General features: G+C 37.4%; 1 protein-coding gene across 6 annotated transcripts in view; it reads right to left on the minus strand.

Annotated features, from left to right (window-relative positions):
- FUT8 (fucosyltransferase 8 (alpha (1,6) fucosyltransferase)) overlaps positions 1-23,464 on the minus strand; it is a 342,950-nt gene that overhangs the window by 18,321 nt on the left and 301,165 nt on the right. For all 6 annotated transcript variants that reach the window (XM_011949753.1, XM_011949756.1, XM_011949751.1 and 3 more), the window contains 2 exons: positions 3,086-3,332; positions 775-951 (listed from right to left, as the gene is read on the minus strand). In XM_011949753.1, the coding sequence (XP_011805143.1) occupies positions 775-951; positions 3,086-3,332 (424 nt within the window). The remainder of the gene's footprint in view (positions 1-774; positions 952-3,085; positions 3,333-23,464) is intronic.

The raw sequence follows: 23,464 nt of genomic DNA on the forward strand, positions 1-23,464 counted from the left end.
TGAAATAGTGGCTGCTTACAAGCCAAGAGAAAATTAAATCTACCTGGCCAGTATCTTGATTTTGAACTTCCCAGCCTCAGAACAGGGAGAAATAAATTTCTGTAATTTAAGCCACTCAGTCTATGTTATTTTGTTATGGTAGCTCCAACAGACTAATGAAGATTTTTTTTTTTTTTTTTTTTTTTGAGACGGAGTCTCGCTCTGTCGCCCAGGCTGGAGTGCGGTGGCCGGGTCTCAGCTCACTGCAAGCTCCACCTCCCGGGTTTAGCCATTCTTCTGCCTCAGCCTCCCGAGTAGCTGGGACTACAAGCGCCCGCCACCTCGCCCGGCTAGTTTTTTGTGTTTTTTTTTTTTTTTTAGTAGAGACGGGGTTTCACTGTGTTAGCCAGTATGGTCTCGATCTCCTGACCTCGTGATCCACCCGTCTCGGCCTCCCAAAGTGCTGGGATTACAGGCTTGAGCCACCGCGCCCGGCCTAATGAAGATTTTAGTACCAAGAAGTAGGGTGATACTTTTAATGATGATAATGATTATTGTTGGTGACAATACATAAGTCAGTGGTCCAGTTCATTTTAGACTTCTTATAAGGCATTATTGGATATGGCTAATAAAAATGCTTTGATTAGACTGACAGTTATACAAGTATATAGTCACTTGAATTTTTAAAACCCTAATAATTAGCAATAATAATATACAAAAATCACAAGTCATGGGAAGTAAGAATTCTTTTAAACTGAAAGAGACAATCTAGAATTACCAGTTGGTCTAACTTACTTTGTCTTTGCCTCCTTTAATAAAGAAGGGTCATCTGTGGCCAAATACACTCTTTTTTTGTCCACTTGCATTCTGCGTGCAAGAAGCTGAAAATGTTCTTCAACATGCACCATGTACTCTTCAATGGGATGGAAGGCAGCTTCTGTTCCCACTTTGTCTGTGCGTCTGACATGGACTCTGGGGGAGAAATTCAGATTCTGCTGGTAATGTACTGACACTGGGTGCTTTCAAGGTACTCAATTTATACCCCTACTTATGGTGGCATTATAGGCATTTTTAACAGATTTTTCTTTCATTTTAACCATTAGAAAAAGTAAAACACATAGTATTTTAAAAACTCAAAAATACATATTCTAAATATATTTGCAGGCTAAACAATACCAGGGGAATTAGAAAGTAAGTAAAGCCTTTGAAGAATGATTTCTTATAGAGAAAATAATTCGTATCTTAGGAATAAATGGGAGATTCCAGAGTTGTATTTCATACTAGGCAGCAACCAGATGTCTGGAAAAAAACTGAATATAACTTAAGATTTTTGTTACCAGGATGATACCAGGATTCACAGTTGTTACTAAAGAACATTAGAGGTATTATTTGTAAAGTTCTGATGCCAAGGGTTTTCCTCTTTATTTTACCCTGTAGAGTCACCATAACTGCCAGCTTGTAGAACTTAAAGTTGTCCCAGGAAAACACTGACCTGGATAAACTTTTACAGCACCGTTAAGACCGGCAAACCTTTTAATATTTTAAGTAAATGAAGCCGATTCCAGCCATTCTGTTGTGGGCATAATGAATTTCCTTTCTCTGTTTTTCACCATATCAAACGAGTGCAGATACTGATTTCATCTGACATATTTAAGAAAAGCCCCAAAACTGTAAAACTGGGGAAACAGATTTACACTGCCCTGTACTGAATAAGGCACTGACTCCCACGGTATTCTCTCTCCTCCCATCTTAGTGTTTCCAAAGTCAACTTTTTTTTTTTTATACAAGGTCTTGCTCTGTGGCACACGTTTTCAGAACATTTTCAGCAGTGGTGTGATTACGGCTTACTCCAATCTGCCTCCCAGGCTCAAGTGATCCTCCCACCTCAGCCTCCTGAACAGCTGTGACTACAGGCATGTGCCACCATGCCTGGCTAATTTCTGCTTTTTTTTTTCTTGGTATTGATGGGGTTTCAACCATGTTGCCTAAGTTGAGTTTTCTCAAACTTCTGGGCTCAAGTGATCCACCTGCCTCAGCCTCCCAAAGTGGTGTGATTACAGGCATGAGCCACTATGCCTGGCCCCAAAGTAATATTAATGGAAATAAAAATAACACTTTATTTTCATAAATTAAAAGATCCTCCTGAAATCTTGCCTTCCCCTCCCCACAAATTACTAAATCACTATTCATATGTAGAAAAAGGTAGATTTATATGCCTTTAGGTCACAGTATATGGTTATGCCTTAGGCCAAGCCTAAGGCCAGTTTTTTTATTATGAATCTGGAGTGAAGGTTTGATTTCACTAGAGTTACTCTGCCATCTTCATGACTATTCTTTGCTTTGCATTCCAGACTATAATCCAGATGTGGATACAATCATATGGAAATCTATTCTATCATCTTTTCCTTCCCACATCCTTCATAATCACCCTTTCTCTGCGGAAACTGGAATTGTTCAGTGTGCTCTACAGAGATGAAGTGGGCAGAACAAATGATTCCACTGAATTTCAATCAAAAGTTACATGAGAAGAAATACGATTTGATATTCTGACTTCACATGTACCTTCTTTAGGTCTAACACTTAGAATGGGGTCAATAACTTCTCTACATATGAAGACTAAGACACAAGGAAAGATGTGGGGTGGGAAATACGAAAATAAAAATAAAAAGAAGCTGGACATGGTGGTACATGCCTGTAGACCCAGCTATTATACTTGGGAGGCTGAGGTAGGAGGATCACTTGAGCCCAGGGTGGTCAAGGCTGCAGTGAGCCACTACACTTCAGCCTGGGTGACAGAGTGAGACCCTATTTCAAAAATAACACCAACAAAAGCCAAAAGAGAGCTGTGATAAGAGGAGAAAGAAGCAAAGGAAGAGGAGCACTGGAGACAGTAATAGAGCACTACCAAGAAACTTTCTCAGCTGTTCTAAGTAAACAAACAAAAAAAAGAATAGTCTCCATGTGCCCTTAGGATAGCTCTAGAACCTCTGTTCTTTGGTGGGACTATAAAAATTGAACTATATATTGTAAAATTCACAATATGTTGTAAAGATATATAACCCTAACTACTACATATCACAGTTTGAAGAAAAAATCAGAGTCTTACCCAATAACTGGATGTTTGAAGCCAAGCTTCTTGGTGGCTTCTTCTATTTCTTTTTCTAGCCAAGGCTGTGGGCGGATCAAGTATTTGACAAACTGAGACACCCACCACACTGCAGGGTCACCATGCACTCGTATAAGTCGATCTGCGAGGTCTTCTGGTACAGCCAAGGGTAAATATGGAGGACGGGGATGAAGACTGTCTACAATAGGAAGCTCAACCACTTGAACATTTTTGTCCTTCACTTCACCTGACAATATCAAAACATATAATTGTTACCACATGGTATTCCTTATACATCTACCATTCAACAAGAACTTATTCTGAGTGCTTTCATCCTCATAGCAACTCGAAAGAAGTATAATCTTCACTTTACAAAGGAAGTTAAACAACTTGCTCAAAATACCAGAGCAAAAGTGACGGAGGTGAATTTCACAAGCAGGTTAGTCTACCGCTCAAGTCTCTGGTCTTTTCTAAAAATTTCTGTCATAACATGCTGTCATATCAACACCTCATGGTATCTAGAACTCAAAGTATCTCATCAAAGAATGACAAAGACACAGCCAGCTAGCAAAGTTCTATTTTTTATTATTGTTTTGGAATTAGAAAATAAAGTGTTCTCAAGGCTTCTAGCTTTTCATTACAGCAAATTGCTCTTGCATTACTTTCATGACAGAACACAATGACTCTGGAAACACCTGAAGATTATAATTAAAACCCAATCATCTATATCTTTTAAAGAAAAAAATTAGATAATTCTAAAGTCTTTTTTTTTTTTTAATCTATTGTAGGGAGATGAAGCAAGATGGCTGAATAGAAGCCTCAACCAATCGCTGCCCCCACCACAGAACACCAAATTTAACAACTATCTACACAAAAAAGCATCTTCACAAGAACCAAAAATCAGGTGAGTGATCACAGTACCTGGTTTGAACTTCGTATTGCTGAAAGAAGCACTGAAGAGAGTAGGAAAGACAGTTTTGGATTGTCTATGCCACCCCTTCCCCACCCCCATGTAGTGGCCATGCGGTGCAAAGAATCTGTGTGCTTGGGGGAGGGCGAGTGCAGTGATTGTGGGACTTTGCACTGGAACTCAGTGTTGCCATGTCACAGCAGAAAGCAACACCAGGCCAACTGGCAAGCAACACCCAGGCCATTAGCAAAGAACTCAGCCAGTGCCCATGGAGGGAGAATTTAGATGCGCCCTCGCCAGAGGAGAAATGTCCATCCCAGTGGTCAGAGCCTGTGTTTCAACAAGCCTTACCACTATAGGCTAAAGTGTCCTGGGGCCCTAAATAAACTTGAAAAGCAGTCTAGGACACAGGAACTGCAATTTCCAGGCAAGTTTTAGTGCTGGGCTGGGCTCAAAAGCCATTAGACCTACGGGGCATGTAACCTAGTGAGACACCAGCTGAGGTGGCTAAGGCAGTGTTATGCCACCCTTTCCCTAATCTAAGACAGCACAGTTCACAGCTCCAAAAGAGACTCCTTCCTTCCACTTGAGCACTGGAGAGGGAAGAGTAAAGAGGACTTTGTCTTGTAACTTGGATACCAGCTCAGCCACAATGGAACAGAGCACCAAGTGGGCTCTTGGGGATCCCTGATTCCAGGCCTTGGCTCTTGTAGGGCATTCCTGGATGTGCCTGGGCCAGAGGGGAGCCCAATGCCCTGAAGGGCAAGTCCCAGGCCTGGCAGCATTCACCACAAGCTGACTGAAGAGCCCTTGGGCCTTAAGTGAATATGAGCAATAGCCTGGCAATAATCCCTGTGGGCCTGCAGTGGCCACAGGGAGAAACTCTTTTGCCTATGAAAAGCGGAGTGAAAAGTGGGAAGCACTTTGTCTTGTGGTTTGGGTGCCAGCTCAGCTGCAGGAGAACAGAGGACCAGGTAGGGTTCTAAGGTTATCAACTCCAGATGCTGGTTCCCAGATGGCATCTCTGGACCTGCCAGGGGCCCACGGGAACTCGCTGTCCTAAAGCGACGGATAAAAGCCTAACTGGCTTTGCCACCTGCTCATTGTAGAGCCCTAGAACTTTGGGCCAATACAAGAGGTAGCCAGGTAGTGGTTACACTGGGCCTTCGGTGAGATCCAGTGCTATGCTGGTTTCAGGTCTGACCTAGTGCAGTTCCAGTGGTGACAGCCACAGAAGTGCTTCTGTCACCACTCCCCCAGCTACAAGAGGCCTGGAGCACAGAATCAGAGACTCCATTTGTCTGGGACAACGTAAGGGAAGAGAATAAGAGTCTCTGCCTGGTAATCCAGAGAATTCTTCTAGACCTTATCTAAGACCACCAAGGTAGTACCTCTGCAAGTCTGTAAGAACCACAGCATTATTGGGCATGGGGTGCCCCCAAATGTTGTAGATATGGCTCCAATGACCAAAATCGGATCACAACACCCAATTCCCTTCAAATATCTGGAAAGCCTTCCCAAGACAGGTACAAAAAAGGCCAGATTGTGAAGACTACAATAAATACCTTCAATGTCCAGACACCAATGAACATCCACAAGCATCAAGACCATCCAGGAAAACATGACCTTAAGAAACAAACTAAATAAGAGACCAGGGACCAGAAATCCTGAGGAGACAGAGAGATATGTGACCTTTCAGACAGATAATTCAAGAGAGCTAATTTTGAGGAAATGCAAAGAAGTTCAAGATAACAAAAAGAAGGAATTCAGAATCCTATCAGATAAAGTTAACAAAGAGGTTGAAACAATTAAAAGGAATCAAGCAGAAATTCTGGAGTTGAAAAATGCAACTGACATACTGAGTCTCTTAATAAAAGTCAACAAGCAGAAGAAAGAATTGGTAAGCTTAAAAACAGGCTATTTGAAAATACACTGTCAACAGAGACAAAAGAAAAAAGAATGAAAAACAATGAAGCATGCCTGTAAGATCTAAATAATAGTTTCAAAAGGGCAAGTCTAACAGTTATTGGCCTTAAGGAGGAGGCAGAGACAGATAGGAACAGAACGTTTATTCAAAGGGATAATAACAGAGAACATCCCAATTCTAGATAAAGATATCAATATTCAAGTACAAGAAAGTTATACATCAACCAGATTTAACCCAAAGAAGACTACCATTCAAGGCATTTAATAACCAAACTTCCAAAGGTCAAGGATGAAGAAAGGATCCTAAAAGCAGCAAAATAAATAAATAAATAAATAAATAAATAAATAAATAAATAAATAAATAAATAAATAAATAACATACCATGGAGCTCCAGTATGTCTGACGGCAGACTTTTCAGTGGAAACATTACAGGCCAGAAGAGAGTGGTATGACATAAACTACTGAGGGAAAAAAAACTTTTACTCTAGAATAGTATATCCAGTGAAAACATCCTTCAAACTTTAAGAAGAAACAAAGACTTTCCCAGACAAACAAAAAATGAGACATTTCATCAACATCAGACCTGTTCTACAAGAAATGCTAAAGGGAATACTTTAATTTTAAAGAAAAAAGATGTTAATGGGCAATTAAAAAATGATCTGAAGGTACAAAACTCACTGGTAATACTAAGTACACAAAAAAACCACATAATATTATAAAACTGTAATTGTGATATGTAACCTATTGCTATCTTAAGTCAAAGACTAAAAGATGAACCAATCAAAAATAACTACAGCAACTTTTCAAGACATACTTGGTACCGTAAGATATAAATAGAAAGAAAGTTAAAAAGTTGGGGGGACAAAGTACAGAGTATTTATTAGACTTCTTTTCGATTGCATGTTTGTTTACCCAATCAGTGCCAAATTGTCATCAGTTTAAAATAACGAGCTATAAGTTATTTGCAAGCCTCATAACCTTAAATCAAAAAACATACAATGAATACACAAAAAATAAAAAGCAAGAAATTAAAACATACCACCAGAGAAAATCACCTTCACTAAAAGGAAAATAGAAAGGAAGGAAAGTAGGAAGAGAAGACCACAAAACAACCAGAAAACAAATAACAAAATGGCAGGAGTAAGACCTTACTTATTAATAATAACACTGAATGTAAACAAGCTGAATTCTCTAATCAAAAGACACAGAGTGGCTGAATAGATAAGAAACACAAAATTCAATGACCTGTTACCTACAAGAAACATACTTCACCTATAAAGACACGTGGAGTAAAAATAAAGGGATGGAAAAAGATATTTCATGCCAATGAAAACCAAAAAAGAGCACTAGTGGCTATACCTATAACAGACAAAATAGATTTCAAGAAAAAAACTACAAAAAGGGACAAAGAAGGTCATTATATAATGTAAAGGTATCAATTCATCAAGAGGATATAATAATTGTAAATATATATGTACTCAACATTGGAGCACACAGATACATAAAGCAAATATTATTACAGCTAACGAGAGAGGTAGACACCAATAGAGTAATAGCTGGAGATTTCAACATCCCACTTTCAGAATTGGACAGACAGAAAATCAACAAAGAAACATCAGACTTAATCTGTACCACAAACCAAATGGACCTAATAAATACTTATAGAACATTTCATCCAATGGCTGCAGAATACACATTCTTCTCCTCAGCACATAGATAGTATGACAAGGACAGACCATAAATTAGGTCACAAAACAAGTCTTAAAACATTCACAAAATTGAAATACTATCAAGTTTTTTTTTTTTTTTTTTTGAGACAGGGTTTCACTCTTGCCCAGGCTGGAGTACAGTGGTGTGACCTCAGCTCACTGCAGCCTCTGCCTCCCAGGCTCAAGTGATCCTCCCATCTCAGCCTCCTGAGTAGTCAGGACCACAGGTATGTGCCACTGCACCCAGCCTCAAGTATCTTCTCAGATCACAATGAAATAAAACAAGAAATCAATAACAAGAGAAATTTTGGAAACTATACAAACACATGGAAATTAAACAACATGCTCCTTAAATACCAGTGGATCAATGAAGAAATTAAGAAGGAAATTTTAAAAATTTCTTGAAACAAATGATCATGGAAACACAACATACCAAGACCTATGGGATACAGTGAAAGCAGTACTGACAGAGAAGTTTGTAACAGTAAGTGTCTACATCAAAAAAGCAGAAAAACTTCAAATAAATGACCTAATGATGCAGCTTAACCAGAAAACTAGAGCAAATCAAACCCAAGATTAGTAAAAGAGAAGAATAAAGATCAGAGTAGAAATAAATGAAATTGAAACAATCATTCATAACCAAATGGGATTTATCCCAGAGATGCAAGGATGATTGGGCATATGCAAATCAATCAATGACACACATCATATCAACAGAATGAAGAACAAAAACCATGTGATCATTTCAATTGATGCAGACAAAGCATTTGACAAAATTCAACATCCTTCATGATAAAAACCCTTAAAAAACTGAGTATAAAAGCAACGTATCACAACATAATAAAAGCCATATACATAGATCCACAGCTAATATCACACTGAGCGGGGAAAAGCTGAAAACCATTTCTCTAAGATCTGGAACACAACAAAGATGCTCTCTGTCACCACTGTTATTCAACATAGTACTGGACGTTCTAGCTAGAGCAATCAGACAAGAGAAAGAAATAAAGGGTGTCCAAAATGAAAAGAAAGAAATCAAATTTTCATTGTTTGTACATGATATGACACTACATTTGCAAAAACCTAAAGATTCTACCAAAAAAAATTTAGAATTGAAAAATTCAGTAAAGTTGCAGGATACAAAATCAACATATAAAAACCAGTAGCAATTCTATATGTCAACAGTGAACAACCTGAAAAAGAAATCCAAAACATAATCCAATGTGCAATAGTTACAAATAAAGTTAAATACCTAGGAATTAACTTAACCAAAGATGTGAAAGATCTCTACAATGAAAACTATAAAACACTGATGAAAGAAATTGGAGAGGACACCAAAAAATGGAAAGGTATTCCACGTTCACAGACTGCAGGAATCAATATTTTTAAAATGCCCATACTGTCCAAAGCAATCTACAGATTCAATGCAATCCCTATGAAAATACCAATGACTTTTTCACAGACATAGAAAAAAAATCCTAAAACTTAAATGGGGATGTGGTGGCTTACGCCTATAATCCTAATACTTTGGAAGACCAAACCGGGAGGATGGCTTGAGGCCAAGGGTTTGAGACCAACCTTGCAAAGATAATGAGACTCTGTGGCTACTAAATAAATAAATAAATAAATAAATAAATAACATTTACATGGAACCACAAAAGACACAGGATAACCAAAGCTGTCCTAAGCAGAAAGCACAAAACCAGAGGAATCATATTACCTGACTTCAAATTACACTATGGAGCTATAGTAACCAAAACAGCATGGCACTAGCATAAAATCATGGAGCTATAGTAACCAAAACAGCATGGCACTAGCATAGAAACAGACACATAGACCAATGGAATGAAAATGAGAACCCAGAAACAAATCTATACATTGATATTGGCATTCACTCCTTTTCAACAAAGGTGCCAAGAACATACATTGGGGAAAGGAAACTCTCTTCAATAAATGATGCTGGGAAAACTGGATATCCATATGCTCAGGAATGAAACTAGGCCCCTCTCTCTCACCATATACACAAATCAAATCAAAATGGATTAAAGACTTAAATCTAAGACTTCAAACTATGAAACTACTAAAATAAAACATTGGGGAAAATCTCCAGGACATTGGAGTGGGTAAAGATTTCTTGAATAATACTCCATAAACACAGGCAACAAAGCAAAAATGGACAAATGGGACTGACTCAAGTCTGCACAGCAAAGAAAACAATCAACAAAATGAAGAGACAACCCACAGAATGGGAGAAAATATTTGCAAACTACCCATGTGACTGGGGATGAATAACCAGAATATAGAAGAAGCTCAAACAACTCTACAGGAAAAAATTAATAATCCAATCAAAAATGGGCAAAAGATCTGAAGAGACATTTCTCAAAAGAAGACATACAAATGGCAAACAGGTATATGAAGAGGTGCTCAGCATCAATGATCATCAGAGAAATGCAAATTTTAAAAACTACAACAAGGTATCATTTAACCCCAGAAAAAATGGCAAAATTCAGGCAATAACACATGCTGACAAGTATGTGCAGAAAAGGGAACCCTCATATACTGTTGGTGGGAATGTAAATTAGTACAAACACTATGGAGAACAATTTGGACATTCCTCAAGAAGCTAAAAAATGGAGCTACCATATGATCCAGCAATCCCACTGCTGGGTATATATCCAAAAGAAAGGAAGTCGGTATATCAAAAAGATACCTGAACTCCCATGTTTACTGCAGCACTGTTCACAATAGCCAAGATTTGAAAGCAACCTAAGTGTCCAGATGAATAAACAAAGAAAATATGGTAAATATACACAATGGAGTACTATTCAGTCATAAAAAACAATGAGATCCTGTCATGTGCAACAACATGGATGGAACTGGAGGTCATTGTGATAAATGAAAAAAGCCAGGCATAGAAAGACAAACTTGACATGTTCTCACTTATTTGTGGGAGCTAAAAATTAATACAATTGAAATCATGGAGATAGAGTGTAGAATGACAGTGACCAGAGACTGGAAAAGGTAGTGGGAGGTGGGGGGTAAGTTGGGATGATTAATGGGTACAAAAAGTTGAAAAAATAAGACCTAGCATTTCACAGCACAGCAGGGTGACTACAGTCAATGACAATTTAACTATACATTTTAAAACAAGTAAAAGTCTATAATTGGATTGCTTGTAACATAAAGGATAAATGCTTGAGGTGATGGATACCCCATTTACCCTGATGTGATGCCTGAATCAAAATATTTCATGTACCCCATATATATACCTACTATGTACCCACAAAATTTTTTCAAAAATTAAAAAAAAAAAAACCTATATTTTCACCAGGCGCAGTGGCTCATGCCTGTAATCCCAGCACTTTGGGAGGCCGAGGCAGGAGGATCACCTGAGGTCAGAAGTTTGAGACCAGCCTGACCAACGTGGAGAAACTCTGCCTCTACTAAAAATACAAAAATCAGCCAGGCGTGGTGGCACATGCCTGTAATCCCAGTTACTCGGGAGACTGAGGCAGGAGAATTGCTTGAATCTGGGAGGCAGAGGTTGCAGTGAGCCGAGATCATGCCATTGCACTCCAGACTGGGCAGTAAGAGCGAAACTCCGTCTCAAAAACAAAAACACCACCACCACCACCACCACAAAAACAAAAACAAAAACAAAAACAAAAACTGTATTTGCAAATATGATAATAGAATGTGTATTGCTTTTTACCTTGAACTCTAAAGTTCAAACTGAGCCTAGATGCTAATTTTTACAGATTATGATTACTTTCAGAATTAAATTTCCATAAATTAATGTTACTGATGTTCTATCACCTTTATAATCCAGTAAGTATAACCCAAAATGTGATAGCCAGCACCCCTACAGTTTGTTTTACATATTAAAGACCACGTAGTAGTAACTACAAGGCCCTAAAATACCAGAAATATTTTGCTATCACAAAATGTACTACTGAGTTAAATTTTTGATAACAAAAAATATTAACCTGAACATACAAAATAATTCCAGTTTAGATGTCTCTGACTATAATGAATTGGAATAAAAATCACTGTACCATTAAAGAAATAATGTACTTATAAAGAATAAACCTAGAATATGTTTAAAATGTATTCACCAGAACAAAACACAGTCTTCAAATTCTGTTTTCCTGTATATATGCAAAATGTTTAAAATAAAAGAAATGATCTGGGAATATAATATAGTCAATCAAGCCAACTACATCGTTATTAGAAAGTCAGATTGGCTAATAACCTCTACTTAATATTCTCTCCCTCTGATATAACTCATTTTAGGATTCTTAGAACAAAACCTTTGAAACATGACATTTGTTGCCTGAATAAATGGTAGTAAAAAAAATTCACCATCAGTACTGCAGTTCATCTAGGGTGCCAGTTGAGAGTTGGGCACCTTTATCAGACAAGAAACTATAATTAAGAGTATAAGAGTAAATAATTAGTTGCATTTTAAATTAAGCTATAATAGTCTCCCCTAAGGTAAGGAAAACTGGGGTGCTTTCCTTGAGGTGAAGATGATCAGAAATATAGTACATGCATGTAAGTAAAAGAAGACTGAACGATCCAAGAAGGAGAATTTTTTTGTTATAAAAAAGAGAGACAGGAAGGAAAACCCTAATCTCTTATATATGACCATAAATTCAGCTTCCTATAAGCAAAAGCAAAATTAGTAGGGCTGCCTTCCTTTTCCAACTTCTTCCTAACAAGGTTATTCTACATGTTCAGTGTAACTAGCTCCAAATTTTACTTATATGAAAGTGTTATCCTCTGATTAACCCAAGGCCTCAGCTTCCTTACAGATTGCTCCATTAACAGCTTTCAGAAAGAAACAAAAACTGCCCACATATTCAAGACAGAGAACTCAGTTATTTTTTTCTTCTTTATTCATTCATTTATTCATTCACTTGTTTAAATATTTAGTGAACATTACTGTTACAGTTTGGACATTTGCCCCCTCCTGTTCTCATGTAGAAATTAGATTCCCAGTGTTGGAGGTGGGACATGGGGCCTGGTCCTGGTGGGAGGTGTTTGGGTTATAGGGGCAGATCCCTCATGAATGACTTGGTGCTGTTCTAGAGGTAATGAGTGAGTTCTTGCTCTATTAGTTCTCAGCAGAACTGATTGTTAAAAATAGCTCAGCATCTTCCTCACCCCTGTCTCTCTTCCCTCCTCTCTTGCCATGCAATGCCTGTCCCCGCCCCCTTCACTGTCTGCCATGAGTGGAAGCTTTCAGAAGCCATCACCAGAGGCAGATCCTGGCATCATGCTTCTTACACAGCCTGCAGAGCCAGGAGCCAAATAAATCTTTTGTTGTTAAAAATTACTCAGCCTTTAGTATTACTTTATAGCAATGCAAAACCAGCTAAAACAACTATTATGTGCTGAACACTGTGCTAGGAAGTATATACAGTGATTCTTCACCTCTAAGTAATAACTACTCAAGATTTCCAGTTCAAAAAACTCTCATCCAGACTAGACTACATTCAATGAAAGAAAAATAGATGAATTAAAAAAGACATCATCACCAACAAACATGTTATAAAAAAAGATACACTCTACTGTCTAGTAAACTACTAAGAAAAAGATATTTACACTTACAGAAGAAAATTGGCATAGAATGAAAGCTTAACTTCTTCAATAACAACATATTTCAAAATGAAGAAAATAACATAGTACATGCTATGTTAGAAATCCCTTCTTTTACTTGGTTTACCATATAACATTTTATATTCTATTCAAATATACATGCAAAAGAATTTTAATCTAAAAGAAATCTTAGAAATAATCTTGTTCAGTATTTTCTAAATTTTAGTCATTTGTGTACCATCTTTATGATTTTTATATCCATGTACCATATGTATTATTTAATATTTTAAAAGCCAATTCATTTTTTAAAACTTAAATGAGTTTCCTTTATAGATGTTAACCATAAATATAAATTCACTGAAAACAAAACCACGTTATGAAATTCTATATGAATACCATTGCTTATGGAAAACTCTAAGCCCAAACTGGACTTCTGTTAAAAAGGGAGATTATTAGTGAGGTTTTAAAGGGTAATAATTGCTTTTCCTCTTACATTTCCTAAGAGTCTGAAACCAACTGAAAAACAGAGAGAGAAATAAAATGACAATCAAAATATCAGCTTGATAACCAACATCAATGAATTGCAGAAACTGGATTTATGGCTTCATGGACTTTCTAATAGTTACCATCCTGTCCTAAGCACAGTTTGTCAACCAAAGCCTATTACATGGTGGAAAAGAAGTGCCTTGAGTATGGGCCACACCATGAGAAAAGTTGGAAGGGGCTATTCCTCATTGGTTCCTCTTCCCAAACTTGCCAGTTGGATAACACATTGATTTCATTCCAAGTTCAAGGGAAACGAGGTCAACAGAAAGAGCAAAAAAGCATTTCTGTACTTTTTCCTTCTAAGAAATGGAATTAATTTCGCTTCTGTAAAACTTTTTTTTTTCTTACTTTCATTGTTCTGTGTGACTCTTATGTGGAAACTCTTGAGGAGTATAAAATTCACAGTACCTGTTCACCCTCACCCCTAACCCTACCCCCACAACCAAACAATTATCCAGTGTTAGAGAACTATTAAAGATATCTTAATACCAAACTGAGACTTTCTTTTTGACATAATCAGAAAGATTGAAAAAGGAGTAACTTTCTCACTATGTGATTCAATGTTTAATGTTTTATCAAGGCACTGCCTAAAGTAATCTCATATCCCACCTAAAATCATCTCTAGTAATCTTTCAGAGTTTGGGAAATAAGGATTTATTCAAACTTTCATTTTACAGAGGAAATAGACTAAGAGAGATTAAAATAAATTATCAAAGGTAATATTGTTAACAAAATGGTCGAGATCAGACCCTAGTGTTTACTCATTACTTATACTGCATCCTACTTTATGAAACCTACATATTTGTTTTAATTTATTTTGAATTGAAAATTAATAATTGTGTATGTATTTTTATGGGGTTCAGTGTGGTGTTCTGATATTTGTATATGCATTGTAGAAAGATTACATCAAGCTAATTAACATATCCATTATTCCACCAACTTTTCCTTTGTAATCAGAACATTAAAAATAAATTCTTTTAGCAATTATGAAATATACATTAACTGTGGTAACCATGCAGTACCACAGACCACTAAAACTTATTCCTACAGTTTAACTGAAACTGTGTACCCTTTCATCAACATCTCCCCTTTCCCCATCCCCTCCCACACAATCCCCCCACCCCAGCAGACACTGGTTATCACCTTTCTACTCTGTTTCTATGAGATCAACATTTTTAGATATCACATGTAATTGAGATTATACAGTATTTGTCTTCCTGTGACTGGCTTATTTAACTATCAGAAATGATGAACAAATTCAGTAAAGTTGCTGGTTATAAAATCAATGTACAAAAATCAATAGTGTTTCCCTACACTAACAACAAACTATCCCAAAAGGAAATTAAGGAAACCATCCCATTTACAATAGCACCAAAAAATGAAACAGGAGAAAATTTAACTGAGGAGGTGAAAATCCATACACTGAAAATGTATAAAATATTGACAAAAGATATTAAAAAGACAAATAAGTAAAAAAAGATGTACCATGTTCATGGATTGGAAGAACTAACATTATTAAAATGACCACACTATCTGTATTAGTCCATTTTCACACTGCTATCAAGAACTGCCCAAGACTGGGTAATTTATGAAGGAAAAAGGTTTAATTGACTCACAGTTCAGCATGGCTGGGGAGGCATCAGGAAACCTATAATCCTGGAAGAAGGTGAAGGGAAAGCAAGGCACCTTCTACACAAGGTGGCAGTAAAGAGAAGTGCCAAGTAAAGAAGGAAGAGCCCCTGATAAAACCATCATATCTCGTGATAACCCACTATCATTAGAACAGCATGGGGGAAACCACCCTCATGATTCAACTACATCCACCAGGCCTCTTGACATGTGGGGATTATGGGAATTACAATTCAAGATGAGATTTGGGTAAGGATGCAAAGTCTAACCATATCACTATCCAAAGCAATCTACAGATTCAATACAATACCTATCAAAATTCCAATGTCATTTTTCACAGAAATAGAAAAAACAATCCTAACATATGTATGAATTCACTAAAAAACCCAAATAGCCAAAGCAATCTTGAACAAAAAGAGCAAAGCTGGAGGCACCAGACTCATTTGATTTGAAAATATAAAGCTACTATAATCAAAACAGCATGGTACTGGCATAAAAACAGACATATGGACCAATGGAACAGAACTGAAAGCCCAGAAATAAACCCAAGTATTTACCGTCAATTGATTCTTGGCAAAGGTGCCGACACACAATGCAAAAAGGCTCATCTCTTCAATAAATAGTATTGGGAAAACTGGATATGCAGAGGAATGAATCTTATTATACCACATACAAAAATCAACTCAAAACGTTTATAAGACTCTAACATCTGAAACTATACAACTATAGGAAGAAAACAGGGAAAAAGCTTCATGACAGTGGTCTGGGTAACAATTTCTTGGAAAGAACTCCAAAAGCACGGGCAGCAAAAACAAAAATAGACAAATGGAATTGCATCAAAATAAAAGGTTCTGTACAGCAAAGAAAACAAGAGTGAAGAGATAATCCATGAATTGGAAAAAAATATTTGCAAGCCATACACCCAACAAAGGGCTAATACCTATAATAATAAGGAACTCAAACAACAGCAAGAAAGCAAATAATCCAATTAAAAAATGGGCAAAGGATCTGAACAGATATTTCTCAAAAGAAGAGAACAATGGTTCAACATATATATGAAAAAAATGCTCTTTAATCATGAGAGAAATGCAAATTAAAACTGCAGTGAGATATCACCTCACACCTGTTAGAATGGCTATTACCAAAAAGACAGTAACAAGTGGTGGCAAGGATGTGGAGGAAAGGGAACCTTTGTACACTATTGGTGGGAATGTAAATTAGTTCAGCCATTTTGGAATCTATATTTTAAAAAAAAATTTAAGTATGGCCAGTTTAATCAAGAGAGCCCTGTCTTTCCATGAAGACTTTAAGGCTCTAAAAGAATACACTGTACCAACCTTCCAGCAAGAAAATGTTTTATATGTAAAAATCATACATAAGTTAACACTATACATTTATAAAGAATCGGTACAAACTAACCCAGTTCAGCATCAATTAATATGGTTATTACTGATTATTTCAGGAATCCATTTTCAAGTCTATCTCCATGCTATGGTCTGAATGTTTATTTTCCTCTCAAATTCATTTGCTGAAATCCCTACTTCCCAAGGTGATGGTATCAGGAGGTCTCTGAGAGGTGATTAAGTCATAAGAGCAGGCAAAACCCTCATGAATGGGACTAATAACCTTTCACAGGAGACCCCAGAGAACTTGTTTGCCCCTTCTACCATGTGAGGATACAGCAAAAAGTTATCACCCATAGGGAAGCAGGCCCTCATCAGACACTGAATCTGTTGGTGCCAACATTATTTAGAACTGCAAGAAATAAATTGTTGTTTTTTATAGGCCACCCAGTTTATAGTATTTTGTTATAGCAGCCCAAACGGACTGTGACATTCCTCTGGTTAATAATCCTGTCTTATAAGGTCATTCATTCTCTTTGCTAAGGATAGGTAACACTCTTATCTGCCCTCAGCAAAGGGGAGATCGCTGAAACCCATAGTCTTGCTGCAGGCTGGAGCGGAGAGGCACATCAAGCAAAATATACTAAGGCAAATGCCTATGCATGCAGTCTTTGACTGTAGCATATAGTGGCTGAGAGTATGGGCTTTGGAATAAAAAACCTGGTGTCCAAATCCTCTATCACTTACCAGTTGTGTGACCTTGAAGAAATTATATTTAACTTCATCCCAGTTTCTTCATCTGGAAAATGGCATTAATATTAGCACCATACTCATCTATAAAATGGGACTGATAATAGTATCTTACTCATCAAGTTATTTTAAGGATGAAATAAAATGTTACATGTAGAAAGCTTAGCACAATGGCTGACACAAAGTAATTCTCAAAAAATGTTAGTTCTTTATTTTGGGGTTGATCCTGCTGAAGAATTCTCAAGAGGCCAGCTACAGTTTGATCTAGGAAGAGATTGTTCGCCAAAATATCATATTATCTGAAAAACATATGAAAGGACCCCATTTCAGTGAGCACTTTATGCCCAAAGTATATCTAATTCATGCTGTTTACCACAGACAATAAAACAATGAGCAGCCTTTTCAAAATATTCAACAAATGACTACAATGAAGAGTAGAGACTCCTAGCTACTGTAAAGTTCTGACATTCTGTCATCACTACCTTGATTTGACCAAAACCCTGTTCTGTACTGAAACACAGAATAGCAGCTACTTGTCTAAAACAGCAACACTTTCGCCCATATTATATAGCAAGCGATTTGTATGTTTAATTTATATCTACAAAGACTATCCGGAATTCTAGGATACACATTTTCTCTAACAGTGTATGGTCAAGTATGACTCTGATTAGGTTCTTAGAGAACTATCTAAGACTTTAAAAGAGGAGGCAAGAGTAAAAGGAGTTCAAGGCTGAAAGCTAACTAGCTATAGTGAGACCTTTAGAGGGATGAGGGAGCTTTTTAAATTTAACTTGGACACAAAAGACAGCCATTTAAAATGAACACAGAAATGTGTAAGGTCTATTCTTTGGGATTTCAACAATGATGACATAAATATTTATATCCGCATTTAATGACAGAGATCTTTTTTCCCTTAAAATAGGGAGGAAAGACATATTATACTATTAAAAAGTGAACATCTAGGCTACTTTCCTTTTGTTTTTCAGCCACTGTGGCCTCTAGAGATCTCTTCTTGAACTCGAATGAGCAACTATGGCCTGTCATATGAATTCTATCACTGCTCTACTTAGGCGACAACTCGAAAGACTATTATCACTGTCAACTTGAAGCCTTCAACCAATTGAATAAAAAAATTCTAAACTGAATCATATGAAACAGTGCAGTGTTAGCAACATTCTTAAGAAGTGGTGTATCATACTCTGGGAATGACTGGGCAGCATTCTTATGAGGTGCCTGCTGCTTTTACTAGCAACAGACATGCCTTGCAAAGGCAAATAAACTCATGGTTAACTGATCTCAATGATATTCTGACAGACTTAACTCTGGGTTGGGAGTTAAAAGAATGGCTAATGGAAAACAGGTAGTATCTTAGTGAGTTAAGATGTTCAGGATAAGGCAGGCAGGACAGTATCAAAAGAAAAAAGACAAAAGAGGTTTGTTTGCTTCATGCTACTAAACAGAAGGCTCCCTGAAGCCACTCTTAATGTTTCTAAAACAAATTTAGCCATTTAACTTATACATATATAAAAGTTGCTTTGTCAAGAGATTGCAGACTACAGACAGCTTGCTGATAAAGGGGATACTGCCAACAGTCTCTTTGATGATTCATAAGGCCCTATAAATCCATGGCTAGACGTTTGAGGGAGTTTATTTGTTTGTTTGTTCTATTTTTTTTTTTTAATAAGTTAGTACTTTCTCCTAACTTAGAACCTCCTTCCGGCTCAAAGGATCTCAAAGATACTAGAACAGCTTCTCTTCATTAGCAAGAAACAAGAATATAGGAACAGAAAGCAGTAGGAAGTCAAGGCTTAATTTCATCAAATTTACCCAAGAGCTAAACTCCAGCCTCACTTTCCTCCATTGCCCTATTAAAAAAAAAAAATCACAATTCCACTCTTATGTTACTCTTATTCCTTCACTACATGTCATGCCCCTTGAAAGAAATAGCCGGTGGGGAGGATCTCAAGGCCTTTTATTCCTTGAGAATCCCTGAAAGAGACAACTAGAATAAGCAGGTATGCCATCAGGATCTCGCGGGATGAAGCTGTCAGTTAGTACACTAGATTCCTTTTTCTCTGGATGAATTTTACAGCTGCCTCTGTAATTAGCATACTTGAGGAGTTACGAATGAGATGTTTCACAATGGATTTAAGGCTATTTGTAATTTTTCTGCTAAATTATCATCCAATTACATTAAATCAGGGAGACCTATTGGGTTTCTTCATTATAGGGTAAAGGTCAATCCTAATACCCTAAGATACAAGAATTATTAACTAGAAATTGTGGCCACACCATAAGAGAAGAAAATGAAAATGCAGAGTCATGTTAAAGGAAGCAAAAACAAAACACTTAAGACTTCTGTGGAACATGAGGAAAGAGGGCAGTTAGTGTAACACTGTATAGCTTAATTTAGTATTGTATAGCTAAGGTGCTGTATAAATTGCTGATAGAAGAGACATATATCTTAGCCTACTAAAACAGGAACTGGAGCAGCAAATCTCCCTAGTATCATAAATTCCACCAATCTAAAAGGTACCAGTAGCTCCAATGGTCACCCTACCATCACACTCCCATCTTTTAACTCTTGTGCTGCCATCTCAGACTGCAGAATGTATCTTTTCCCCAGCTGCCCCTGCTTCCACTGTGGAAGAAAGAAGATGGGGTGTGGAGTACGGTCTTATGTGCCAAACTACAGCTGCTACTGTCACTGCTGCTGATGATCTGACATAGGTCACTTCACTCTCCCTTCCTTTTGAGCTGTGTAAAATCTCTAGAAAGAGAGCTAATTAATACTTTACAATCTATAGCTTCTGGTGGCATAGCTGAAACAAATAGTGTAAAGGTATTACTAAAAAAAATGGCTATATTTTACCCTTTTGGGTTTAACTGGGAAGAGGAGGGGATATCCATAAATGAAGATTAAGAACTATGAGGCAAAAGGCATGAAACTTTAACTAACAGTGCATGCAAGTGAGAAGAGGGAAGAAGATATATGTAGCAAACCGGGCAAGGAGGAGATGTCTGAAAAGGTGGGAAGGAGTCTTTGGCTTGTTACTGCTTTAAAAGACAATGCTTTGTACAGATTTGATACTTGATATTATGTTTCTCATATAATTTATCATTTGAGCTTAAAACAAAGACAGTATCACCATAACTTTCTTTAGAACTTGTACTAGAATTTACAAAGGAAGACTTCTGCCACTTCCTTGTCTAGAAGGTTACTTAAAATTTTCTACCCTAAGCCGGGTGCGGTGGCTCACGCCTGTAATCACAGCACTTTGGGAGGCCAAGGCAGGCAGATCATGAGGTCAAGAGATCGAGAGCATCCTGGCCAGCATGGTGAAACCCCGTTTCCACTAAAAATACAAAAATTAGCTGGGTGTGGTGGTGCGCGCCTGTAGTGCCAGCTACTTGGGAGGCTGAGGCAGCAGAATCACTTGGACCCAGGAGGCGGAGGTTGCAGTGAGCCGAGATCAGGCCACTGCACTCCATCTTGGGCAACAGAGGGAGACTTTTTCGCAAAAAAAAAAAAATTCTACCCTATGTAACATGTGTCTCGACCTGTAGACAGTTATTTATCAATAGGCCACAACATCTTACCTGATAGCTCCAAATAATTTTACCATACTCCTATATTCATCTGAGGTCATAAAGATTCTGGCAGGGATGAAGGGCCAGACTCTTTTTTTTTCCCATATACTACTTCACCTTTTCTCAATGAGCTATGCTATAAGATGCTTCTAACATAGCCACTGCATTCATATCTCCTTGTCCCAGCTCTCTATTAGCAACCGGAATTAAGAGCTAACAGTTATTGCGAACCAACTGTATGCAAGGTACTACACACACTAAATGTTTCCAATGCATTATCTCAATTAATCCACAAAGTTGTGATGAGGTACTTTCTTGTTCCCTTTTTTTTTTTTGAGATGGAGTTTCACTCTTGCTGCCCAGGTTGGAGTGCAACGCCGCGATCTCAGCTCACAGCAACCTCTGCCTCCTGGGTTCAAGCGATTCTCCTGCCTCAGCCTCCCAAGTAGCTGGGACTACAGGCATGTGCCACCATGCCCAGCCAATCTTACATTTCTAGTAGAGACAGGGTTTCTCCATGTTGGCCAGGCTGGTCTCGAACTCCCAACCTCAGGTGATCTGCCCGCCTCAGCCTGCCAAAGTGCTGGGATTACAGGCGTGAGCCACCACGCCCAGCCTCTTGTTCCCATTTTATAGCTGAGGTGAAGCACCTTATCTAAGATCACTTAGCTAGGAGTCAGAGACAGGAGTTGAACCCAGACATTCTGATTCCAGAATCTTTAGTCCTATTCCATTTCTACTCCATTATCATAGTTTCAGTGAGAATCAAAATGACTCTTCATGGAATAACAAAGGGAGAGGTGGGGTGGTTACTCCAGGTGTGAGTTTAAATAGCATGGTAAAAGGAGGGGCTCTAGAGAAGTACCTATGGGTAAGGTACAAATTTCTCTCTATAACGTGTCCTAGATCTAGGAAATTACATAAATGGTAAGAACTTCAAACATGCATCATCATGTATATCCATATAAAGCAATTAGTGGATGTGAATTGTGGCTTAACAACTTCACAAGTTGTCATTTTGGGTTCACACTGGGATTCCCAAAGAAAGAAAAATAATAGTGTCAGGACTCTGAGCCCAAGCTAAGCCTGTGACCTGTGCATATACATCCAGATGGCCTGAAACAACTGAAGATCCACAAAAGAAGTGAAAATAGTCTTAACTGATGATATTCTATCATTGTGATTTGCTTCTGCCCCACCCTAACTGATCAATGTACTTTGTAATCTCCCCCACGCTTAAGAAGGTTCTTTATAATTCTCCCCACCCTTGAGAATGTACTTTGTGAGATCCACCCCCTGGATCAATGGAGAACATTGCTCCAAACTCCACTGCCTATCCCAAAACCTATAAGCACTAATGATAATCCACCACCCTTTGCTGACTCTTTTTTTTCAGTTTCACTCCTCAGCCCGCCTGCACCCAGGTGAAATAAACAGCCATGTTGCTCACACAAAGCCTGTTTGGTGGTCTCTTCAAATGGACATGTGAGACAAATAGCTAAAGACAGCTTATCTCAAATTTAATTTATTTGTATGACACATTTAGGGTACATTTTAGTTATTTTGAAGTTCATGGTTAAGAGTTAATAATACTCTCAGAGAATGAGAATCAGCTGTCCTGTGACAGTCCTATTTTCTAATAATTATGTAAAATTACACAATAAGCTTTCCATGAAGGAAAAATAGCCTACTTCAGAACTGAAAACCCAGGAGCAAATTTATTATAAAGCGGTTTATTAAACTTGTAAACCACTCTTCCTATTATCTATTTAAACACTTACTTCTAACTATTAAACATTAAAGCACACACATTTTGCTTCCATCTTTAAATATATTTCCTCCTTTAATTTCTTAAGTGACATAATTAGGGATAAAAAATTTCAGTTTACTCATGAAGACCTTAAAAATTAAAGTATCTACTTTTGAGGATATGATTCAAAATTTGGGTTGTAATAACTGATGGTATCCAAAATGAATCACAAGATGAATACAAATATTTTATGTTTTCAGAAATAAATTGATTTAGAGGAAATAATTATACACAAGTTATGTTCTATGTAGTCCTGATTATTATTAAAATTAACATTATTCTTGTCAGTGAAATTTATAAAAGATTAAGATTAGAGAAAGAACTTTTAGAGGGGACGCAAAATCATTTTTAAGTTAATTCAACAGATCACTAAGTTGGACACACGTACATGAACAGGGACAATCATGATGTGTTATGTATAAATTTGTGTGGTTCAACCACTGCAGCTAAAAGAATGATCTAATAAAGACAAATCATTTTATTTAAGAGAGTGGAGATCTCCCAAATGACAACAGGATGATTCTCTTCTATCTAAAAAGATGAACGCTGAGAGGCAGTATGTT

The sequence above is a fragment of the Colobus angolensis genome, unplaced genomic scaffold (assembly GCF_000951035.1).
Source record: "Colobus angolensis palliatus isolate OR3802 unplaced genomic scaffold, Cang.pa_1.0 Scaffold3, whole genome shotgun sequence".
Classification (NCBI taxonomy): domain Eukaryota; kingdom Metazoa; phylum Chordata; class Mammalia; order Primates; family Cercopithecidae; genus Colobus; species Colobus angolensis.